General features: G+C 37.8%; 3 protein-coding genes across 15 annotated transcripts in view; 2 read left to right on the forward strand and 1 right to left on the reverse strand.

Annotated features, from left to right (window-relative positions):
* Positions 1 to 7: 7 nt before the first annotated feature.
* LOC5507334 (UPF0687 protein C20orf27 homolog) lies at positions 8 to 4,221 on the forward strand. Its single transcript, XM_001627929.3, has 3 exons — positions 8 to 128; positions 1,808 to 2,029; positions 2,712 to 4,221. The coding sequence occupies exons 1-3, from the start codon at positions 80 to 82 to the stop codon at positions 2,948 to 2,950; spliced, it is 510 nt and encodes a 169-aa protein (XP_001627979.2). The 5' UTR covers positions 8 to 79; the 3' UTR covers positions 2,951 to 4,221.
* Positions 4,222 to 8,827: 4,606 nt separating this feature from the next.
* The window catches only part of LOC5507331 (CD151 antigen), a 52,984-nt gene continuing 41,703 nt past the window's right edge, over positions 8,828 to 20,108 (forward strand). The window contains exon 1 of one of the 2 annotated variants that reach the window (XM_048729659.1): positions 8,828 to 8,904. The gene's annotated coding sequence lies outside the window, so the exon portion shown is untranslated. The remainder of the gene's footprint in view (positions 8,905 to 20,108) is intronic. The other variant, XM_032375995.2, reaches the window with a different exon arrangement.
* The window catches only part of LOC5507349 (neuropeptide FF receptor 1), a 35,710-nt gene continuing 25,399 nt past the window's right edge, over positions 9,798 to 20,108 (reverse strand). For 9 of the 12 annotated variants that reach the window (XM_032375984.2, XM_048729656.1, XM_032375989.2 and 6 more), the window contains 2 exons: positions 13,959 to 14,063; positions 9,798 to 12,685 (listed from right to left, as the gene is read on the reverse strand). In XM_032375984.2, the coding sequence (XP_032231875.2) occupies positions 11,440 to 12,657 (1,218 nt within the window). In that variant the 5' untranslated portion in view covers positions 12,658 to 12,685; positions 13,959 to 14,063 and the 3' untranslated portion in view covers positions 9,798 to 11,439. The other 3 variants (XM_032375990.2, XM_032375993.2, XM_032375992.2) reach the window with 3 other exon arrangements.

The raw sequence follows: 20,108 nt of genomic DNA on the forward strand, positions 1-20,108 counted from the left end.
TGCTGTGATTTATCGCAGGCGCGGATGTCAGTGCGCACAAACGAGTTCGTTTATAACCATTTGAGGTTTGTTTTCAGAAATGGCGGAAACTCAACTCGGAAATTCGCACTTCCACGACGAAGAAGACGGTGAGGCTATTTACCCTTCTATTACCCCATAAATGCAGATATACGGGGTCATTCCAAGTGTTACGTTGGGCTGCTGCAAGCGTATTATTGTCTCCTGGATTTGATAGATATAGTCACAGTTCGTTTTCCGGGGAGCCCGCGTGTTCAAAATTCAAAAACTTCACTCAAAGATCTATTTACAATTTCGATACGATCTTTTAAAAACTCCCAGCATTGCTTTGTATTTTTTACACATTCTGCTTCAAGTATAACATGATTGTTTTATTTCCTTGGAAATCATCATATTACTAGTAACAAACTCGCTAAACTTGGATACCACAAACTCTCGAACTGATTAGGCAAAGAAAAGGTGCGAACATATGGTGTGAATTTGCTCTGTGTTTCACAGTTAAGGGGCAGTTGGGGTTTTCATTTCCAATTGAAATAAATCCCAAGGGATAGTTTAGTTCTTTTGCAAGCAGAAATCTCGAAAGATTGAGGATTAAAATATCTTGAACATAATGGGGCTCGCGTTTGGACATTATTGGAGACAAGAAAATAGTCTATGCTTTACTTTATAAGTCCGAGACAAACCACGCAAACAACAGTTTACCGGTCTTATTGGCAATATGGTTTGATACCGGGTTAGAGTTGAGCAAATCTAGTAGCGATTTGTTTTGCGTTTAGAATAGGGTGCACTTAAAGTGAAAGGCTTCGTTCCATTTTTTAAATCGCCTATACTCAGAAAATACAAGATGTTACAATCTTCATATAAAAATAGTTACAAATATTGCCGTTTCCACTGCCATTAAATAAACATGAGATACCGTGCAAGTTAATTAATAAACGTATTTTGATAGATATTTGTCAAATGCAAATAAATTAGCTCAGAAATTCTATCCTGTGGAGGCAAAAAAATAGCATATGACAGACAGAACATTATTTACTTATACAAGTGTTGACAAGTGCTTTTCTTTGCATAAATATTTCAACTCTATTTATCTGCAGTACCCTAAATTTCAGTTTCCTGTACTCTTTAATTTTGTGTGCATGTGTGTTATGTTTTATGTTTCCTCTCCCCTCCTACTTTTAAAAAGGGGAACACTAAAGTAAACTATTTGTTTAGGGAATGTTATGGGTTAAAAGGGGCTTTTCAAATGGTACTGGGATAGGTAGTAGCTCAACCGTTCACCATATATTTTAAGCTTCTGTTCAAATAACCAATTTTTTCGTTCCAACATGATAAAAGTTAATGTATAATGATTACATTTGCAATACCCCCCCCCCCCCAAAAAAAAAAAAAGTATATATAATAAAGCTCATAAAAAAAAAATAATAGCAAAAAAATTGAAACCCTGTGACATGAATCACTTGTTTTAGTGCCCTTAACATTTTGAGTCAAGGTTCAATAATCCGAAGAGGGGACTTATTTGAAGTAGGTTTATCAAATTTCAGACTTCAGATCTATATGACAGGTCTTTATTTCAATTTTCAATTGTCTTTATTCAATTTAAAGAAAATCAAGCTAAATCATAAAATAGTAAAAAAATAGACAAGAACAGTTCCAATAGTTCAGTATGTTTCTTTTGTTGTTTAATAATTAACTACCATAACTAGCCCACCCATACTTAGACCCTTGTTTTGAGTATGCTTCTTCAGCAATGTGTCGAAAAGCTTTTTGTTTCCTTTTTTTTACACAGCACATCATAATCATCATGTCCACTTTTCTGAGGATGTTACACCAAACACTGATATTCAAGTCAAAATGAAGGGAAAGTCAGAGGCTGATGTGCATGTTGGGTTTCTACAACTCAAACACAAATATGAAATAGAGTTCAATATACCAAAAGCACCCGAAGCAAAGCTGTCACCACCATCAGAGGCTGCGCCCACCTTAAGAATCGTAGAGGTTACTCCATCAGGTATGACATGGGCAATCGTTACCTCTGATAAATACAAAAAGCACAAATAGTTGTGTTCTTGAACCAGATGAATAAATACAATACATTAAAAACTGGTTTTAATAAGACTTCTTCTAAGTCTGCCCTGAAGAAGTCTTACAGTATGAAAGACAAAAATTTGGCAGAATTGAATCCCACCTGGAAAAGGTATAGGAGAATCCCCATAAACTAGTAAACTGGTTGTTTTCCTATTCCCTAGAGCTGAAAACTGAGCATTACAAATTGTTGAGAACCAATATAACTACTGTAGTCTAAAAATTCTCAATTGTTATATAGAAAAGCCTTGTAAAAATAACTGAAAAAATCTTGGTAAAGAAATAAGAAAAACTATTAACTTTGAACCTTTAATGAATGGCTACAGTAAGTCATTAAACGAAAAAGCTTAGTAAAAAAGAAACAATAATTCAGTCATAATTTTATGCCTTTCCCTTAGGGCAAAAACATAACCAGCTGCTATTTCTTATGGCGCTTAAAGTGTTTTATTACAAAACCTCAATTGCTGCACTCTCAAAGCCTAAAAAAAACATCCTTTTAAGACAATAATTTAAAAGTGTAGGAGAAGTAAAAAAATGTTTAGGGTTAAAAACTAATTAATCACATCCAAAAAGCAATCTTTTTATAGGCTAACAATTTCTTTTTACAGGAGATGGCAAGGGGCAAAAAATTCTTCTTGAGTTAGATGCTCATAAGGAGGGATTATTACACCACAAATTTGTCCTTGAGAATCATGAGAATAAAGAGAAATTCAAAGTTGTGCTGCATGCTCGAGTTTTAGGCAGCAAGAAAGGTAGGCCGATGCTTAGAGATGGAATCAAGTGCATACATGTAGACAAAGATGATGAAGATGATGGGGAACATAGTGACTGGAAAGGTTTTGAATGAAGCTGTATACAGCTTTGTTTAGTCCTCAAATATTTTACTCTAGGTAAACAATGGTACCTTATACATGTAAAAACCTTTTAAAGTATTTTTTATCCATCTTCCTACCCTGCTAGTAGAGCTTGCTTTCTAGCAGTTTCCTTAGGGTTGGTACATCTCTTTTTTATATTATAATCACAGAGCTGTAGCAGGCCTCAAAATATTAGGGATGGGGGACAATACAGAAATCTTAAGAAAATATTTGGGGGGCACAGCCATGCCCCTACTGGGCATTTTGTTTTAATTGGGGGGGTCCACATGCCCCTCGTGCCCCCCACTCTGCTATGGCCCTGAATTAACGTAATGAAAGTTCTGCTAGTTGAGTACAATCTTCCAATTGCATGTACAGCAGACTTTAAAGTTACCCGTGGAATATTTTATAAAGCTAGAATAGTTTAGATTATGAATGAGAAAAAAATAGTATATTTGTATGTATTGTACAGTGTCCATTGAACTACAACTTTCTCCAGTAAGTGTTCCTAATGACTCCAATTATGACAATGCTGATCGCACTGCCATATGTGAACTAGTGAATGAGAAAGCCCACTTGGTCTCATCCTTGGGGTCACGGGAAAATGGTGTTATCTGCAACCTAACCCCTGGGTCCAGGGGAAAACTTTTTTTTTCTTTTGTATGATACAAATGCAGCGATTTCAAATTGCAATTTATATTTTACATTTTGACCAGTCGATATTCTCTGGCAAAGTATTGCATGTTAGAACATTTTCTTATTTTAAACTGTCATGAATCTCATCGTCAGTACTGCCATGTAAAGTAGTTATTATGAAATCTCTGAAAGAGTCCAGTGTTTGTTTTGTGCTACCTTAGCTTTTATCAGATTACCCCTATCTAGGGGCGTGTCCCGAGGGTTACACCCGTAGCTTCACCAATGCTATGCTATCAAGTTCTCAAATATATACTTTTTCCTTGTACTAAGATTAGAAAAAAAAATGCAAACGGAATAAATAGAACGTGAAAATGAAATTCTAGCACCTCTATTGACAAAGTAACAACAGCACCAGATCAAAACTTGTGAAATTCTTGTGAAATTGCTCTAAATTGTTTTGAAAATTGCTGGCTTCAAGAAAACATCTGTAGTTGTTTTTGGAAACTCCCCAAAGTAAAAAAACACGGATCATTTAACGAGCGTTGTTCTCGTATCAGAGTTGCAGGTAATAAAGGAGAAATGTAACGATTGTAATAAATGTATTAAAGGAGAAATGTAGCACTTGCAATATTGTAACTTCACATGCTGTCACAGCATATATTTTTACTCGCTAGATTTCATCAAAGCGGAGGGCTGGCACTAGCCAACGAAAACGGGAGCTGAACTTGATTGGCCAATTTTAGGGGACTGAATGTACGGCTCAAATTAGCAGTCGTTGTAGTGCAGATAATCCATGCACGAAAAATGGCGGATCGTTCAGATTTGTGGAACATGAAATTTAGCACAGTGATTAAGTATCTCGCAATTAGTTCTCTGGATATGGACCCGTCCCCAAAAATATATACTTACAGTTTTACTTTTAAAGTTACACAAAACTTTACCAAAGGATAGATATTAACATTACTTAAAATTCCATAAAAAAATAAACCACTTCCCCTGGTACTTACAGGATGGAATAAATTATTTTGTCTTATCAGCGTTTAAATCAATATGTGCCTAATTTAGATCAATGCTAGTAAGTGCATAATGTGTAGTACTACTCTTTAAAACCGCCCAGTTGTGAGAACTTACAGTTGCACTAAAGATGACATGATTCATATTCAGCTTAGCACGTTTTCAACTTTTATGTACAATTACACATGTAGTTTGGATTTAAGGACATTCTTTCTATAAAATCCTCCTTGCCATCTCTAGTATAACTGTATGTACCATAAGGGTGTGGCTTTAGGCTTGACTATATCCTGCAATACACCAATATAAAGAAGTATGCTTAATTTCAGCTTACAGTCCGTATTGAAAGGTAGTCTAACATAGCAATATACCTCCTTCTTGTCATCTCTAGTATAACTGTATGTATCATAAGGGTGTGGCTTTAGGCTTGACTATATCCTGCAGTACACCAATATAAAGAAGTATGCTTAATTTTATCTTACAGTCCGTATTGAAAGGTAGTCTAACATAGCGATATACCTTCTTCGTGCCGTCTCTAGTAGAACTGTAAGTAGTCACCTCTTGGCGTGGGTCATATCTTGAATGAAGTGATACGAAGAGTTCTACGACTATGTTAAGTTTGAAGATTGTGTGCCAGATAAAAGCAATTTAAACGCTGATTATGCCAAATAATAAATTTTATCTCTAAAACTGTAAGTTCTAGGAGTGGTTATTTTTTTTTTCATAACATCTATCACTTGGTGAAGTTTTATTTTAATAAAACTGTAAGTATACAATTTTTAGTGGTGGGTCCATATCCAGAATTGTTGAGTGCACGATTCTCTATCACTGTGTCAAATTTCACAGATGTTTCACAAATCTGAACGATTTTGCACCATTTTCTTCCACTATTGGGGAAAGTAAATCGCTCGACACCGCGGCGACTGTTTTGAGTCTAACGGTTACCCTGCTTAGTCCATATGTCTACAATACAGTTAATAGGTCTACAATACATACAGTTACTATGTCTATGATGATGTTTTTAATATAAAGAGTTTTAAAACAGGTGTCGATCTTACTGTGCTTGAGGCAATTCACTAACTTGTTCAGACCAAAACAAAATGTATAAAAGTAATAACGACTCGATTTAAACACGAACGCGCACTATAAAAGGACTTGCCTAAGGTAAGCTGTCATTTGTTTTTTCACTCCACTGAGTGCAGATTTGTCGTACGGCTTTACTTTTTGCTATGTTTTCTTCTGGCGGTTTCAGAGGTCCTCACTCAATGAATTCTAGCTTTGAATGGCGACGACTTGCGCGAGAGCTTGCAAAAAAGGGGGGAACTATCCCGCAAGAGAGCCTAAGACCTTATGCTCTTTTGGTGCGCGTTTGTGTATAAAGGTTTTTTTGTAATTGTTTTGTGTTTTGATATCTTCAGTTCCATAGCAGGCCTCGAAATATTGAGGGGGTACAATTCAGAAACATGGTCATTTCTCTATAATTTTTGAAAATAATGGGGTGAAGCGGCGGGGTGGGGGGCACGTGGCCCCAGTGACACACCCCCTGCTACGTGCCTGTTATCAAGCACACTCAATCAAATTATTGCAACTCCTTGATTCGCGTTATGGCAGGAGTCAAATTGATTTCCATTTGCAAAAAAAACAGTGTTTGCAAGGCAGGAAAAAAATACTTCACCGGAAGGTTAGAAAAACAAATGCTAGCAGTGCTTTTTGGGAATCTAACAAAGATAAACGTAACAAAATGTGCTAGCGAAGCCAAATCTACCAGCACTATCGGCGGTTACAGCCTATTTGCTATTCAATGCTCGTTATATTATAAATTTCATTAATTTGACGAAATATATTGTAACGATGGGGGGAAACGATGACATAAATGGAATTCGTAAATTCAGTGTTGGAAATTAATAAAAAGCAAAACTGCAAAAGATAGAAAAAAATAAATGGACTTAGGGAATAACGATTTTTAGCGCCAGCCAAACGAAAGAATTTTGAAATTCCAGACTTTAAGGGAGCTCGGAAATTTATCAGAATACCTTCTCAAAAAATAAGGCCCTCCCCTTTAACCATGTATTATAGTTTGAGGCCCTCCCCCAAATCTGAGTTTAAAAAAATCGCAACCATCCCCCGAAACATAGCAGCCCTCCCCCCGCTAAATAATGACCCTTCCCTTATTTGATCTTGAATAGGTGCCGGTTTACGTTAGACAAAAAAACCTTGGTATAAGTAGAATTACTACAGACAAGCTGTAGAAAGACCAGATGCTCTGAGTAGGTGCGTAGGTGTAGACAATTTACTTTGGATGCTTTTCATTTTCTCGAGGTGGCCGCTATATCATATATCCCGGCTAAAACAAGACATATTAAAAAAATTAACAACCAGCTCCTCTTTTCTATTATAGTTTTTTTTTCATTAAATCTCCAAAGATTCAAAAGATATTCAAAAATAGTGTAAAGTTCACCAAAGTTTTAGGGTGAAAAGAAATAGGTTAGAAATTGATATTTTTCTTTAAAGGGGAAATTGATATTATAATTCCGTTACAATAAAATGATAAGAATGACGAAACTTTATTTGAGAATGCTATTATTAGAGGGGGGCGTTAGGGTTTGCGGTGATGAGGTTTTGCCTCAAGTCTGACGCTGTGTTTTCTTATTTTATTTCGCGGTATTGCGTTTTTTATAGACTGCGCGGTTTACGGTTATGACTTATTTTGACGGTTTTTGGCGTTTTTTCTGTGCGATCTTTTTAGCAAATCTTTATTACCATTTGTCGTTCCCAAGTCGAAAACTTTGTTGCTATTGAGACAAGGCTCTGAATAAGCAAGTTGTTTAAGCTTTCCAGAAACACAGAGAAGATTCACTCTTGATTCACTCGTGGAATTATCATGTTAACTATACCAATGTCTTCATGATCACTCCATAAACGCCATCATCATTACCAACATCAGCGATATTACCATCATTATCATTACCATTACAAAACTATCATCATCATCATTATAACCTCATCATTATAACCATGATCGCCATCATCATTTTTTTATCATTATAATAACCATTGCAAACATCAAAATTTGCATACCATTATCAACATCATTATCATCATCGTTATCATCGAGTGCAATATATGGTCCTATGTTCGGACGGACCCGAACTTCGGACACTTAAACAGACTTTGACAGTACAAAAGGGAAACTGATACTTTCTAAGCGGGCTTAGATACCATCAATCAAGCGCGCTTAGATACCATCAATCAAGCGCGCTTAGATACCATCAATCAAGCGCGCTTAGATACCATCAATCAAGCGCGACTCCACCGGTCGAGTTGCATGGCGAAAGCACTACACCCATTCAAATGTCGAGTTTGAATCAAATACCATATTTTTTCCCTTTTTTGCAACAAAAACCCGCATCAATTCAACTTTTATTTCTCTCACGCGCAACCTATTGGAGCGCGACTTGTTTAGTGGTTTAGTGCGTCTGGACCAGCGTTGAGCCCAATGTCTCTCTATATGTCTACAAATAGACAATTAGATTCGGCAATCCAAGAGCGCGACGTATGAATCGGGCCTAAATTATATAACTTATGCAAATCTCAAAACCCTTATGATTCTAGAAGTTTTTCAGAAAAGGAATTGATACAGAAAACTTTTGCATGCGGCAAAAATTCTGGAAGCGGGTGGCGACCAGAACGACATTTTTTAATTGCAGTATCTTTAATTTTAAAGCGCAACTTAAGACTCATCTTTTTAAATTAGCTTTTAACACTTGATATCACATAATCATCAATATAAAGATATTTTTATTTTTATTATTTTATTTTTTTATTCAATATTTTTCCTATGAATCTATTATTTCATATTATTTTCGATTATAATTGTAAATTTTATTGTATATATTAGTTCAACATTTAGTTATATTGTAATGCGCTTTTGATCATTATATGAAAAAAGCGCAATATAAATTAATAAATTATATTATATTATATTAATGTGGCTTTAGTAGGGAGTTCATGTTATCCGAGTAGAAATGGCTAAAATCAGTCTCAAGGCATCCTCGGGGACCCAGGGCGTCGCGGAGATCGGGAACACACTTTCGCTTCCGGTCTCTGCTCCCCCTGGGTACCCGAGGATCGTGTCATCTCGCGGGAACACGAAATCGAGTTCATTTTATCAAGTTTGGGAGGACTGGGAATAGTAGGTCAGCGGTTACCGTTTGGCGCGTAAAAACAAAAGTCGGACGCGAACGGGTGAACAAGGAAGATGGTGTGTTTGGCGATCTCTCCGCCTTCACTGATCAATAAGGTAACATAGCTTACTTTAGCATAACTTGTTTTTAATATCTAAAACTATCCAGCCTGGTCCCTCGAGTTCACCTTTGTTATTAGCCAGGAAGATTCTTATTTTAATAGAGTAAAGTAAGAAATATAACGTAAGTATCCTAGATCCGACCCTTTCCCTGTACAGACTCCAACGCCTCAATCTTCGAGAACAAGATATACTTAACTTAAATGTTATACTTTCTTACCAACGTACTTGTCATTGCGTATTGGCATAGCGTACTACTAGAATTCCGGCGCTGAGACTTATTGAGACAAGGTTCTTGCTCACTGTTTGCAAATCCCACAGAAATGTGAATGGTCATAGCAAACATAAGTACTTACATATTTACACTGTTCCCGGTTTTACAGCGCTGTATTACATCTTCTTAGAACAGTATTTCACCCTTGGAAATCTTGGCTGTCATCGCAATAGCTCATATTGTAGCCATATACCTTTTAATGGCTTCCATCAGCCAATGTTTCAGACTTTTTTGCCTCGGGGATTGACAATGATGTTTGAAAAGGAGGTTTAGTTTTTTTTTTTTTTTTCTTTTTTTTTTTTGGGGGGGGGAGGGGATTTTCCCCCCAATACATGATGCACTCAATTGTTTGGCAATCCTCCCCCGACTATCAGGAGTGCATGCATAAAACTAAGAGCGGCGGCAAAGTAGACAACCCCTGCCCCCTTTAAATATCTAATGACCACCAAGAAAGGATAAACAAATCCAACAGCAGTGTAAATTTTGTCATTTTCCTGCTTATCCAAAACACATCCATTCATAGCCCAAACATGAAAGAGGTGTGATGAAAGTGTTTTTTTAAACTTTCCACAGCCTTACCTTGTATTTATATTCTTTATATCCTTAAAAAAAACAATTTAAATAGAAGTTTTTCTTTATTGACATGACACTGAATCCAACCGGGTTTTTTATGTTAATTCCTTTGCAAATGCTTTATTTATTATCCTTTTTAACTGTTCAGCCTTTACAATCTACATTGAGTGGTTATATTGTATGCCAACAAAGTTTGACTGACATTATACAACTATTTCAATAAATGTAGAACTGTGCCAACCATAGTCATATCTATTTTGTGGATGACTTTTGAGCAGCATCTTGCGTATAAAAGAGAAATATTCTCAAATGCATTGATGTATTTGGCCTCATTTTTTGGGTTATAACCCCATATCCATGTGGACATCTATTAATGCCTGATTGCTTTGCTGGTTAATGAACATTATGTACAAAGTTTACTGTAAGTGGTTTATACCCAAAATATAACAAGACTTTAATTCAAAATCTTTTAACTACAAAAATAAGATTTTCCAGCAACCTTCTTACTCCCTGAGCAGCTTTTTTAACTTTTAACTGATGGAACACGACTGATGGCACATGACTGATGGCACATGACTGATGGCACATGACTGTAATGTACATCAGTGTATTTCTGCACTTATCTGTCAGCGGCTATGTCATATCACTATTTCTCTCTGGATTTGCACACAATTGTTACGTGATAGAACACCACTTATTACTTGGTTCTTATCCTACGCTTATCTGTCTCTAGCAGCTGTGGTAAATTAGAATTTACGAGACAACCCAGTTGGTTATTTGGGGTTTTACTGGGTTAAACCGAAATACAATGATACTGATAGATTAATTAGAACGCACTGTATTGCGTCATAAATTAAATAATTACACAGGCATCGTGTGAATTCACCACATCAGCTAATCAGTGACTTACTAACGGATAACTAACGCTCCCTCACACACGATGAACACTCAAGTATCACATGGCTCTATTCATATACCTATTATTCTCCAGTAACTTGTTACATGAGCTTTCTTGCATGATTTACTCCAAGTAACACATGACCCTACTACATTACCCAGCTTATCATCTGACTGACTCTTTCACATTGCTCTATTTCTAATACTTTTCCGTCTCTAATAACTTGTCACATGACCATCTCATTCTTCATGAGAGGGAAACCGCGGTTAGCTGTTCACGGTTTGCGGTTTGGCGTCTTAGCGATAACGTAGTTTAGCACATTTGGCGGGAAATGTGGCATTTGGCGGGAAAAATTGCAAAACATGTTCTCGACTTCAATCGAGGCAAAAGTATTATTAATTGTGCAAATTGTCAATGAAAATATATTATTTCAAGAGTCAAAGGATTAAAAACACTAATTCATGGTCTCAAACAAGAGCTTATTGAAAACTTGAGGGGAAAACTGCTGAGGTAAATCACTTACCGCTAGACGGTGCTCCTGAGGTCAAAACGCGCAGACCGCAAACTTGACCTCAATGCCTTATCACGTGACACCCAGAGGTTTGACGTTTCCGAGAAAAAACGCGGTGCTAAAGGTCTCTATTAACCGTAAACTTTTCAGTTTAGAGAAACCTAATACCGAGGAAAAAAATACGAAAAACCGAAAAACCGCGCCAGATTTAAGGCACGATGTACACTCTAGTTTAACATGGCTCTATTTCTAATACTTTTCCTCTCAAATAGCTTGTCACATGACTGACTCTTTCTCGCACGTGATGTACGATCTTGTATCACGTGTCTCTACGCTATTTTTATTCTTATCTGTCTCTAGAAGCCTATCTGTCTGATTATGCGTCTCACTCGATTGGTCAGAATTGCTTGCTCCTGATACGTGACCATTCTGTCCATTCATTCGGCCCAAGAACCCCCACACCTTTTTTGCCTTTGTGCTGATATGGTTTGTACTCGTTTCGTCGTTTGTATTGTTTGGACTTGACCTTTCCGAAGAGCTCAGGCTTCTATACAGCACTCGCCAGCGGCAACAAAAGATCATAGTCAAGTACTTAATGTAGCCCTTACGATAGTGCTTCGTCAGCGTGCCGTATACAATGGGATTAGTGCACGCATGCGTGTACAATAACCACTCGCACACCTTAATAAGCTCCTGCCCTACTTTCTTTTCTCGCTCCCCGCCAAAGTCCACGAGCATCCAGCCGAGCTGAGCTGGTAGCATGGTTAGAGTGAAGAGCACTACTATCGTCGCTAGCGTCTTAATCACCTGCATGTTTTCTTTGCGTCGCGCGGGGTCCATGTTCGCGCGCTCGCGCTTCGAGTCCCCACGAGCTCTGGGACCACGTGGTCTGAAAAGGTCGAGCCCGATGCGCACATACTCGACCGCGATGATAGTCAGCGGTAGCGCGTACTGGCACGTGAACAGGAATGCTGTATAGGCTTTGCGGTACTCGATACTCGGCCACACCTCCATGCAGCCGTACGGCTCGACCTGTAGGATCCTAGTCACCAGAAGCATCGGGATCACAATCAGGATTGCCATAATCCAGATCACAACGATCCAGATGAATACATAGCGGTGCTTGATCTCCGGTTTGAACGGATTGAGTATGACTTTACGCCGGTGGATCGCCATGGAAGTCAGTGTAAAGATACTTAGACATATAGTGACAGTCATAGTTGGCCACACAAACCAGCAATAAAACTCCATGGGTACCGTCCCCACAGTTAGATACAGGTTCGTGGTGATACAGATGAAGAGGTATGTAAGATCGGAGATTGCGAGATTCAGGATGAAAATATCGTTGACTGTGCGCCTCTCGCGTCTTCCCGCCACGACTATCAAGACTAGCACGTTGCCTATAGTTCCCACTATGAAGGCCACTGTGTAAAAACCCTGTTTTATCCTTTTGTCATGCTCATAATTTCCATCTAGCGTCTCGTTCGACGTCATGATTTGTTGCCGTCTATAGTAGGTGCACCTTTGAGAGGAAGATGTAATTGTTAGTACAAATTTGCGCAAATCTTACTCGCTGCGCACACATCGTTATCCTAGGCGGCACAGTGGCTATTTCGAAGCCGTTGAAGTCTAGCTCGCATGATTAGCGCTGACGATAAGAATTCTAGCTTTGACTACGCTTTTGTTTAAAACCTCAATACACAGGCTGTCGAGTCCAGTGTCTCAAATTTTGACAACCGAGGAGTTAACGGCTGAAGTGCCCTTAGCATGTTTAGAATGGAAATACTTGATATTTGGATTCATGAGACACCAAGGCTAATGAGACTAACCCCAAAGAATATCTGATTCAGAACAAGAATGCAAACCTGAGCGATGTGGCATGACGGAAAAACCTGGAAAACGCGCAATTCCAGATAGAGAGAGAAGACACAATTACTTACAATAGCTATAGGTTCCATGTTCTACGGACTGATTTTCAAAACACGAATAACGTGAGGCCGAAGTGCACATAACCAGATTTTGGTTTTTAAGATAATTTTTCCTTGATCATCATTGCCCTGTGTATCAGTTCAGGGACGAAAAGCTCAAATTACAATTTTACTTTACAAAAAGTCGCATCAATTTAAAAAAAGTCGCACTTGATATTTTGTTTGCTAAAAGTTACTTAGTACTGAGAGAAATTCTTGAAGCATCACGTCATGTTTTTCCGTCATGTCGAGCGATGTAGCACGGTGAGGACAAGGGAGGTACACTTAGCTCCCCGGGGTTACACCATTTTTAAATCACTCTTCTAGAATTCAGCCAATTTACTCAGATTTTTCTATTGATCTCTCAATCCTGTCCCAAGTTAAAAAGAAAATCTTGAATTTTCACGACGTGTGACTTCTTCCGGATACCTCAATTCTCCCTTCACACCCGCCGAGCACTCAATTTCAGAGAGTCAAAACAAGACGAACGTAACTGATGGCGTTCCTATGCGAACTACTTTGCGTTCAATTAACGCTGTGAAAGGGGCCTCATCTTGCTATCTTGGAAGCAGGAAAATCCTCGAATAGCGCCAGGGAAACGTTGCAATCTCGCCACGAGTAGTGTTGATAAGTCGACCATGTGATTTCTAGAATGTGATCGCAGTTCGTCCAGTAGGAGTTCCCAACCTTGCTAATTCCCATGTCACCTCGTCAAACACACAACACTTAAGCCACTATCACTTGCATGATATCTCGCTCTCGCTCATTACTCAAAAATGATAATGCTTTTAAGATTCCCGACCTTTTTCGCAGGAAACTGTCACATACCCGGATTAAGGATTAGACGACCCCGCTTGGACGAGCTTTGCGTAGAAAACCGCGCATTAGTTGAATTAGGCCGCAAACCCTTCCGGAACTCGGCTCACCAGTCACCTGAAAAAACAAAATAACAAAACATCTCCATGAACAAGCGCTATGAAAATGCGATTAGCGAGTGGTTCAGGGAAAATGAACACTTATTAAACCGTATTTAAGTGCAGTGTTTTAGGGGCTCCGATTTTAGGCGCTTTCGTAGGTTCCACCAATCACCATCGAGCGTGGACAAGAGCGCAAATGATAAGGCGGTAAGAAAGGGCGATCGTCACATCGATAAATAACTTAGTTAGAGCCCAATGAACAAGAAGTTGTCTTCTTATAATGCTATTTTTTAGCTGCGTAGGATGTGTGATGTAGCTATTTTGTCGTAATTGGGCTATTGCTAAGGCCTCCTCCTAGGGACAGATTTTGGGCGCCCCATGGCTTGCTCAGCTTGCTCTTAAATCTTAACGATAAACCCCGAGATAAATTAAGACTCAAGCACTACCAACTTGACTTTTTTGTTGTAAACACACGCACGTTGCCATTCGAAACAGCCATCGCCTTCCAAAATTACAACCAGCACTTTTTATTAAAGGCAATTTCACAAACGAATGTAGCTGAGACAATTGATCAAGTTGATCAGCGACCAGTTTGACAGCTTTTTGTGGCCCTTCTTGTAATGACAGCCGGTGGTCATATCGTTCCTAGCTTATCAATTAGTTCTTTTGATGGTTTTAGCAAAAAAAAAAAGAGAAGTCTTTAACTGTGTACCATTTGAGGTGCTGTTAATCTTATTTGCGACTTCTAAGCCTCAAAACGGACGGACCCTTTTGGGATTTTCTTCAGAGATTTAGAAAATGAAATCGTTATGTATGGATTAGGAGTGGGGGATTTCCCGATAACATCTAAATACCCGCGCGATATTTACTTTACGTTTTAGGTTGTATAAGGTGAAAAGTAATGAATTTCTAACGAGAAAAGAGGGGGAAGCAATTTAATTTACTTATTATGAGCTTGAAAACGAAGACGATAGTGGACGATTCGTTGAGTAAACAGCACATAACTAGGTTTATAAAACAGTCTATTCCTATTAGAAAGGAAAGTATAGATGCCATGCTATAGACTGGCTCCATAAAGTGAAATTACTAGTTACCTTAAATGTGTTCTTTTTCTTTTTTTTTTATTCAATCCCAAAATAACAATGGTGAACAGCTCGTAAAGCTCAGAGTAATATGAAAAAAAAAACCCATACATTTTAGTGACTTAGAGGTTTAATTAATCTAAAAGGACTTACCTTGTACTAAGGAACGACATTTTCCCATTTATATGCGAAATTAGAAGTGAACATCCCAAAACACCACTACAGGTGAACTTAAGTGTCTATCCATATCGGAAATGAATGCGAAATATTGCTGATCAATAACTTCTGAGTGAAGTTTTCAAGAAGGAATATATGGATGATGCATTGTTCGCAGCCTCGAATCTGTTTGGTATCCTAGCGTTCTTTCGTTCCTCCTTCGGCGTTTCCTTTAATTGTCTTTTAATTGTCGAGAATTAAAAATACTAGAAGCAAAATAACCCATGTCGTTTGTTGGCTGTTGACTCATTCACTAAATTTCATACCCAAAGAACTCTGGCATATAATTTACTCTGTCTTTCGCATTTGACCAGCTTGTTTTAATCATTTCGATGAAAAACGTGTACTTATAACAAATGAATTATTCATTCTCGCTGTTCATTCTGCAGTCCACTAGCTGTGCATTGCAGTCATTAGCGCATCCCGGCTTTTTTCTTTTGGACGTATCAATACCAGGCGATCAATTTTCTCAGCAGAGCTCTAAAAGCAGAGATAGCCGTTCTGCGCCCTCCTCGTTTAAATGAACTTTCACAGTCTTGCTCTAATTGCCTGTTTGTGCTGCAAAGATGGCTTATGCAGATTACATCAGCGCCGCTGTGTTCAAAGCAAATCAAACAGTGACACGACTTTCTTGTGACCAAAATTTGCAGGAAAATGTGACGACTGTTATGTAAATAGTGTTATTTACTTTCGCTGATAACATATGGTCTTTTCGATGGTTTGATTGATGGTTTTCCTGGTTAAATAAAATTCGATTTTTTAGCGCTTACTTCGTTTTAATTGTAATACTATTTTGGCACAGAGAGTTAAACATTGTGAATTACATTTCACTGTACAGAATTTCTATTGTTTTTTGGTAAAAAACGGGTTTACAATGATAATGATTCAATATAAATTATTTAACCCTTGAAAGTATATTGCTTCTTTAAGATTGCCAGCGAGTTCCTTTTTCATCGAAACATTGCACTAATATTTTTTCGCTCAATGAAGGTTCCCAATTTTTATTGTTAAAGTGGTAAGTCGTGTTTAAATTGATTTTTTCTTGGGCGTTGACTTAGGTGTGTTCCACAGCACTTCTTGTTTTCAGACAGGTCATAGATAGTTAGTTAATTCAGGTAATAAATAATTAGTTAATTCAGACCGTAAAAAGTAAGTTAATTAATTCTTGGGGTGATGTCCCCATTGGACCCCGTGTGCTGTTGCACCTTCCTTTTTTAATTAACTACTTTTTATTTTGAATGTTTTTCTTTGTATTGTATTATCAATCTTTGAATGAAGTAGTAATTTTTGTTACCCAAATCGTGTAGTTCCAGAAAATATCCATACCCCCCTATTGAGGGGGTCAGAGGTATGACCCCCACCCCACCCCTCTGGAATTTCCAACCCCCTGGAAAAAGATAAATACAGTAACTGTTAAAGAAAAAGGGCATTTTACCCCCCCCCCATCCTTCCCTCTGGAAACTCCTGGGCGTCTGAACTTCCCCCCCCCCCGGAATTTCCAATCCCCTCAGTTGGGGGGGGGGGGGGGGGGCATGGATATTTTCTGGAACTACACATTGTAAAAATATTGAAGGATCTTGTTTTTCATAATAACCAAAAAAAAAAACTGAGAGAAAACCCTGATATTTTAAATCGGATGAGATTGCACAACCTTTTGTATGCTTTTTGATGCCGACCTAAAGGTCATATACTGTGGCTATTTCGAAGAATGACTCTTTCTTTTATTCTTTTATGGTTTTCTTGTTTTTTAAATATGGTCAAGAGCCTTATGAATTCTCAATGCTTTGTTTTCTTTTAGATCAATCGTTCATAAATTATAATGGTGTGATGATATACCCAGAGAATTGATAAATCAACAAGTTCTCAAATACACTCAAACTAATATTTTGCCTGTCAAACTAATTATATTTTAATCTATGCCGATACGAGGATGTCGCGATAGGGTTATTAGGCGATTATTTATCTGTCAGTTAGTCAGTCGGTTTTTATGCCAGCCAAATGAACCAATACTGAATACTGAGGTGTTTGTTATTGGCCCAAGGATTTGTTTGATTTCAGAAGAAAAAAAACCCGAGGAAGCAGTTTAAGATTTATCGGTGAATAAAAGTTTCAAACGCAAACAGTACGAACGGACAATTCTATCAACATATCTTATTCTATGATAATAACGAGGATGGGTTAAATCAATTTCTAAAATAATTGCAGTCTTATATTTTAACTGCCTATGGTCTTTTGTCAGATAAACTGTACGTCTTGAAAAAAAAACATAACTTGTGCGCCGGTAATGCAACCCCCTTAAAAACATAATTACTTGTGATGCGATTACACCTCAATTCACCAGTTTAACAATGAAATTTTCTTTAAAAAAATCTTAACCGAGCACTGGTGACCATTCCCGAGACTTTATTTGCTTCTTCAATTACGTTGGCTTTGAACATTTTTTAAATGTTGTTATACTACCCTGAATGTGCTGAAAAGCCGATTTCGATTTTACTATATATTTTTTTCCAGGCACCGCAATCTAGACCTCACATTCAGCATAGTTTTTATTCTGTAGTGTAGTCTTTAATCAGGTTTTTCACAAAAGCTGCATCTCGATACCATTCGAATGGGTTGGCAGTATTCTGCGAAGAAGTCTATATAGTACCTACCGTTTAACATTCCTTTTCACTGCGCTATTTCTCTTAACCCTGAAATAAGATCGCTCAATGTGTACTCGAAACCTCCCCACTTAGTGTTTTGCCGCTTGTAACCTCCTTTGCCAACGTCCGCAGTGTATATTGCCTGGTAGCACTCGGTGTTTTTTGCATACGATTACACCGTTTTTGTTTATCAAGTCTGCAAGAAATCACTACCGGTACGATCACACAAGCGATAAAAGATATTTGTGAGGCTATTTAAACATTCATTCAAACTGGTGTTTTCATTCCTATTCATTCTTTGTAAATAATTTAAAGTGATTGTTTGAACAATTGGCAAAAGCAAGACCTAAAATAAACAAATTTGTTTTCTTGTAATAGCACTACTTTAGTTCATCGAACGTTTTAGAGACTTGATGGAACTGCGTTTAAACTAACGTTTAGAAACATGTGATGTGTATAACAGTGTCGGTAAAGTCTTGGCTAGATGTTGTGGGTTTCATTAGCGTTGTAATTACAGTTATGTGTATTTTAAGGTGTGTTCTTTAGAACATTTCGCACGTTAACACTACCGCGTTTCCGATTGAAGGACTATTTGCGGTAACTTCAATTTTTTTTTCAAAATGGCTTTCCGGAAAACGTACACTTGTAAATAGTTATTTCCAAAAACATAATTATTTTAAAAGGCTTCTATCTTTAAATGTATTCACCAGCCTCGCTTATTGTCGTATTTTGGCGTTAGTTTTTAATGACTTTGCCTGATAAGATACACTGGTGTGATTTTAAGCCATAATGCCGAGTGTGTGTTTTTTCACCGAAAAGGGGTTTTAGTTAATGGTAAATATAGAAGTGGTGCACATCAACTACCAGTTACGATTAACTCTTGCGGTAATCTACTCTTTATGATGACATTTCTACTCCTGGGCTGAGTTTAAAGCGAGAAGTTAGTTACGGGAAGGGAAAAATAATCTGCTGCTTTTGCAACGGTAAAGGGCATATCAGCAACGTTTGTAGAGTCCATGTCCGTATTGCATTAATATGTAAACTACATGCCAATGTATGTGCTATTGGTGCGACATAGGGCATATTACGAGAGTCTGTATCCTGATCGAGTCCTCGTTGTAAAAGAGCCACTACTTTTGATGACATTGATATTTAAACCCATAGATCATTTAGCGAGGCTTCATATGCGTATTGTAAAGAGCGTATTGTAAAGAGCGTATTGTAAAGAGCGTATTGTAAAGAGCGTATTGTAAAGAGCGTATTGTAAAGAGAGTATTGTAAAGAGCGTCTTGTAAAGAGCGTATTGTAAAGAGCGTCTTGTAAAGAGCGTATTGTAAAGAGCGTCTTGTAAAGAGCGTCTTGTAAAGAGCGTATTGTAAAGAGCGTATTGTAAAGAGCGTATTGTAAAGAGCGTCTTGTAAAGAGCGTCTTGTAAAGAGCGTCTTGTAAAGAGCGTATTGTAAAGAGCGTCTTGTAAAGAGCGTATTGTAAAGAGCGTCTTGTAAAGAGCGTCTTGTAAAGAGCGTCTTGTAAAGAGCGTATTGTAAAGAGCGTATTGTAAAGAGCGTATTGTAAAGAGCGTATTGTAAAGAGCGTATTGTAAAGAGCGTATTGTAAAGAGAGTATTGTAAAGAGCGTATTGTAAAGAGCATTTTGATGGCATTGATGTGGAAACTGCATACGGATGCCAATGTCTGCCACTGGTGTAACACCACAGGGCATATTACTGAATTTGTGCAGTCTATGTTCCAAAGATAAGCTATTCGAAAAGATAAGCTATTCTGGTTATATTCGTTTTTTTAGAAGTGCATTGAAATTGCCTATCTTTCAGGCGTGAAGCCCTAAAGGCATTTCAGGAGAATTTGTGGCGTTCATTTTGTTATTGTTTTTGTACTAGAATCCGCTGCTTTTGATGGCACTATTGTGTACATTGAAAGCAGAAGTCTTTTAGAAATGTTGCCGGCGAGGTTAAAATACAGTGCCTGTGCAGTAGCTGATAGAGATATCAATATATGATAAACCAAAATAATAACTGGTTTATGCTTTATGTTTATAACATTTGTCTTCTTAAAAAACGATTCTATTATGGATTTGTGAAAGTCTCCTCCATATGTCACAAAA

The sequence above is a fragment of the Nematostella vectensis genome, chromosome 6, assembly GCF_932526225.1.
Source record: "Nematostella vectensis chromosome 6, jaNemVect1.1, whole genome shotgun sequence".
In the NCBI taxonomy this organism is placed as follows: domain Eukaryota; kingdom Metazoa; phylum Cnidaria; class Anthozoa; order Actiniaria; family Edwardsiidae; genus Nematostella; species Nematostella vectensis.

Excerpts from the sequence above, each read along its gene's own strand:
- LOC5507334 (XM_001627929.3), top strand. The coding sequence starts at position 80 with ATGGCGGAAACTCAACTCGGAAATTCGCACTTCCACGACGAAGAAGAC. Across the intron at positions 129-1,807 it reads CTTCCACGACGAAGAAGACG|CACATCATAATCATCATGTC; the intron begins GTGAGGCTATTT and ends TTTTTTACACAG. Across the intron at positions 2,030-2,711 it reads CGTAGAGGTTACTCCATCAG|GAGATGGCAAGGGGCAAAAA; the intron begins GTATGACATGGG and ends TTCTTTTTACAG.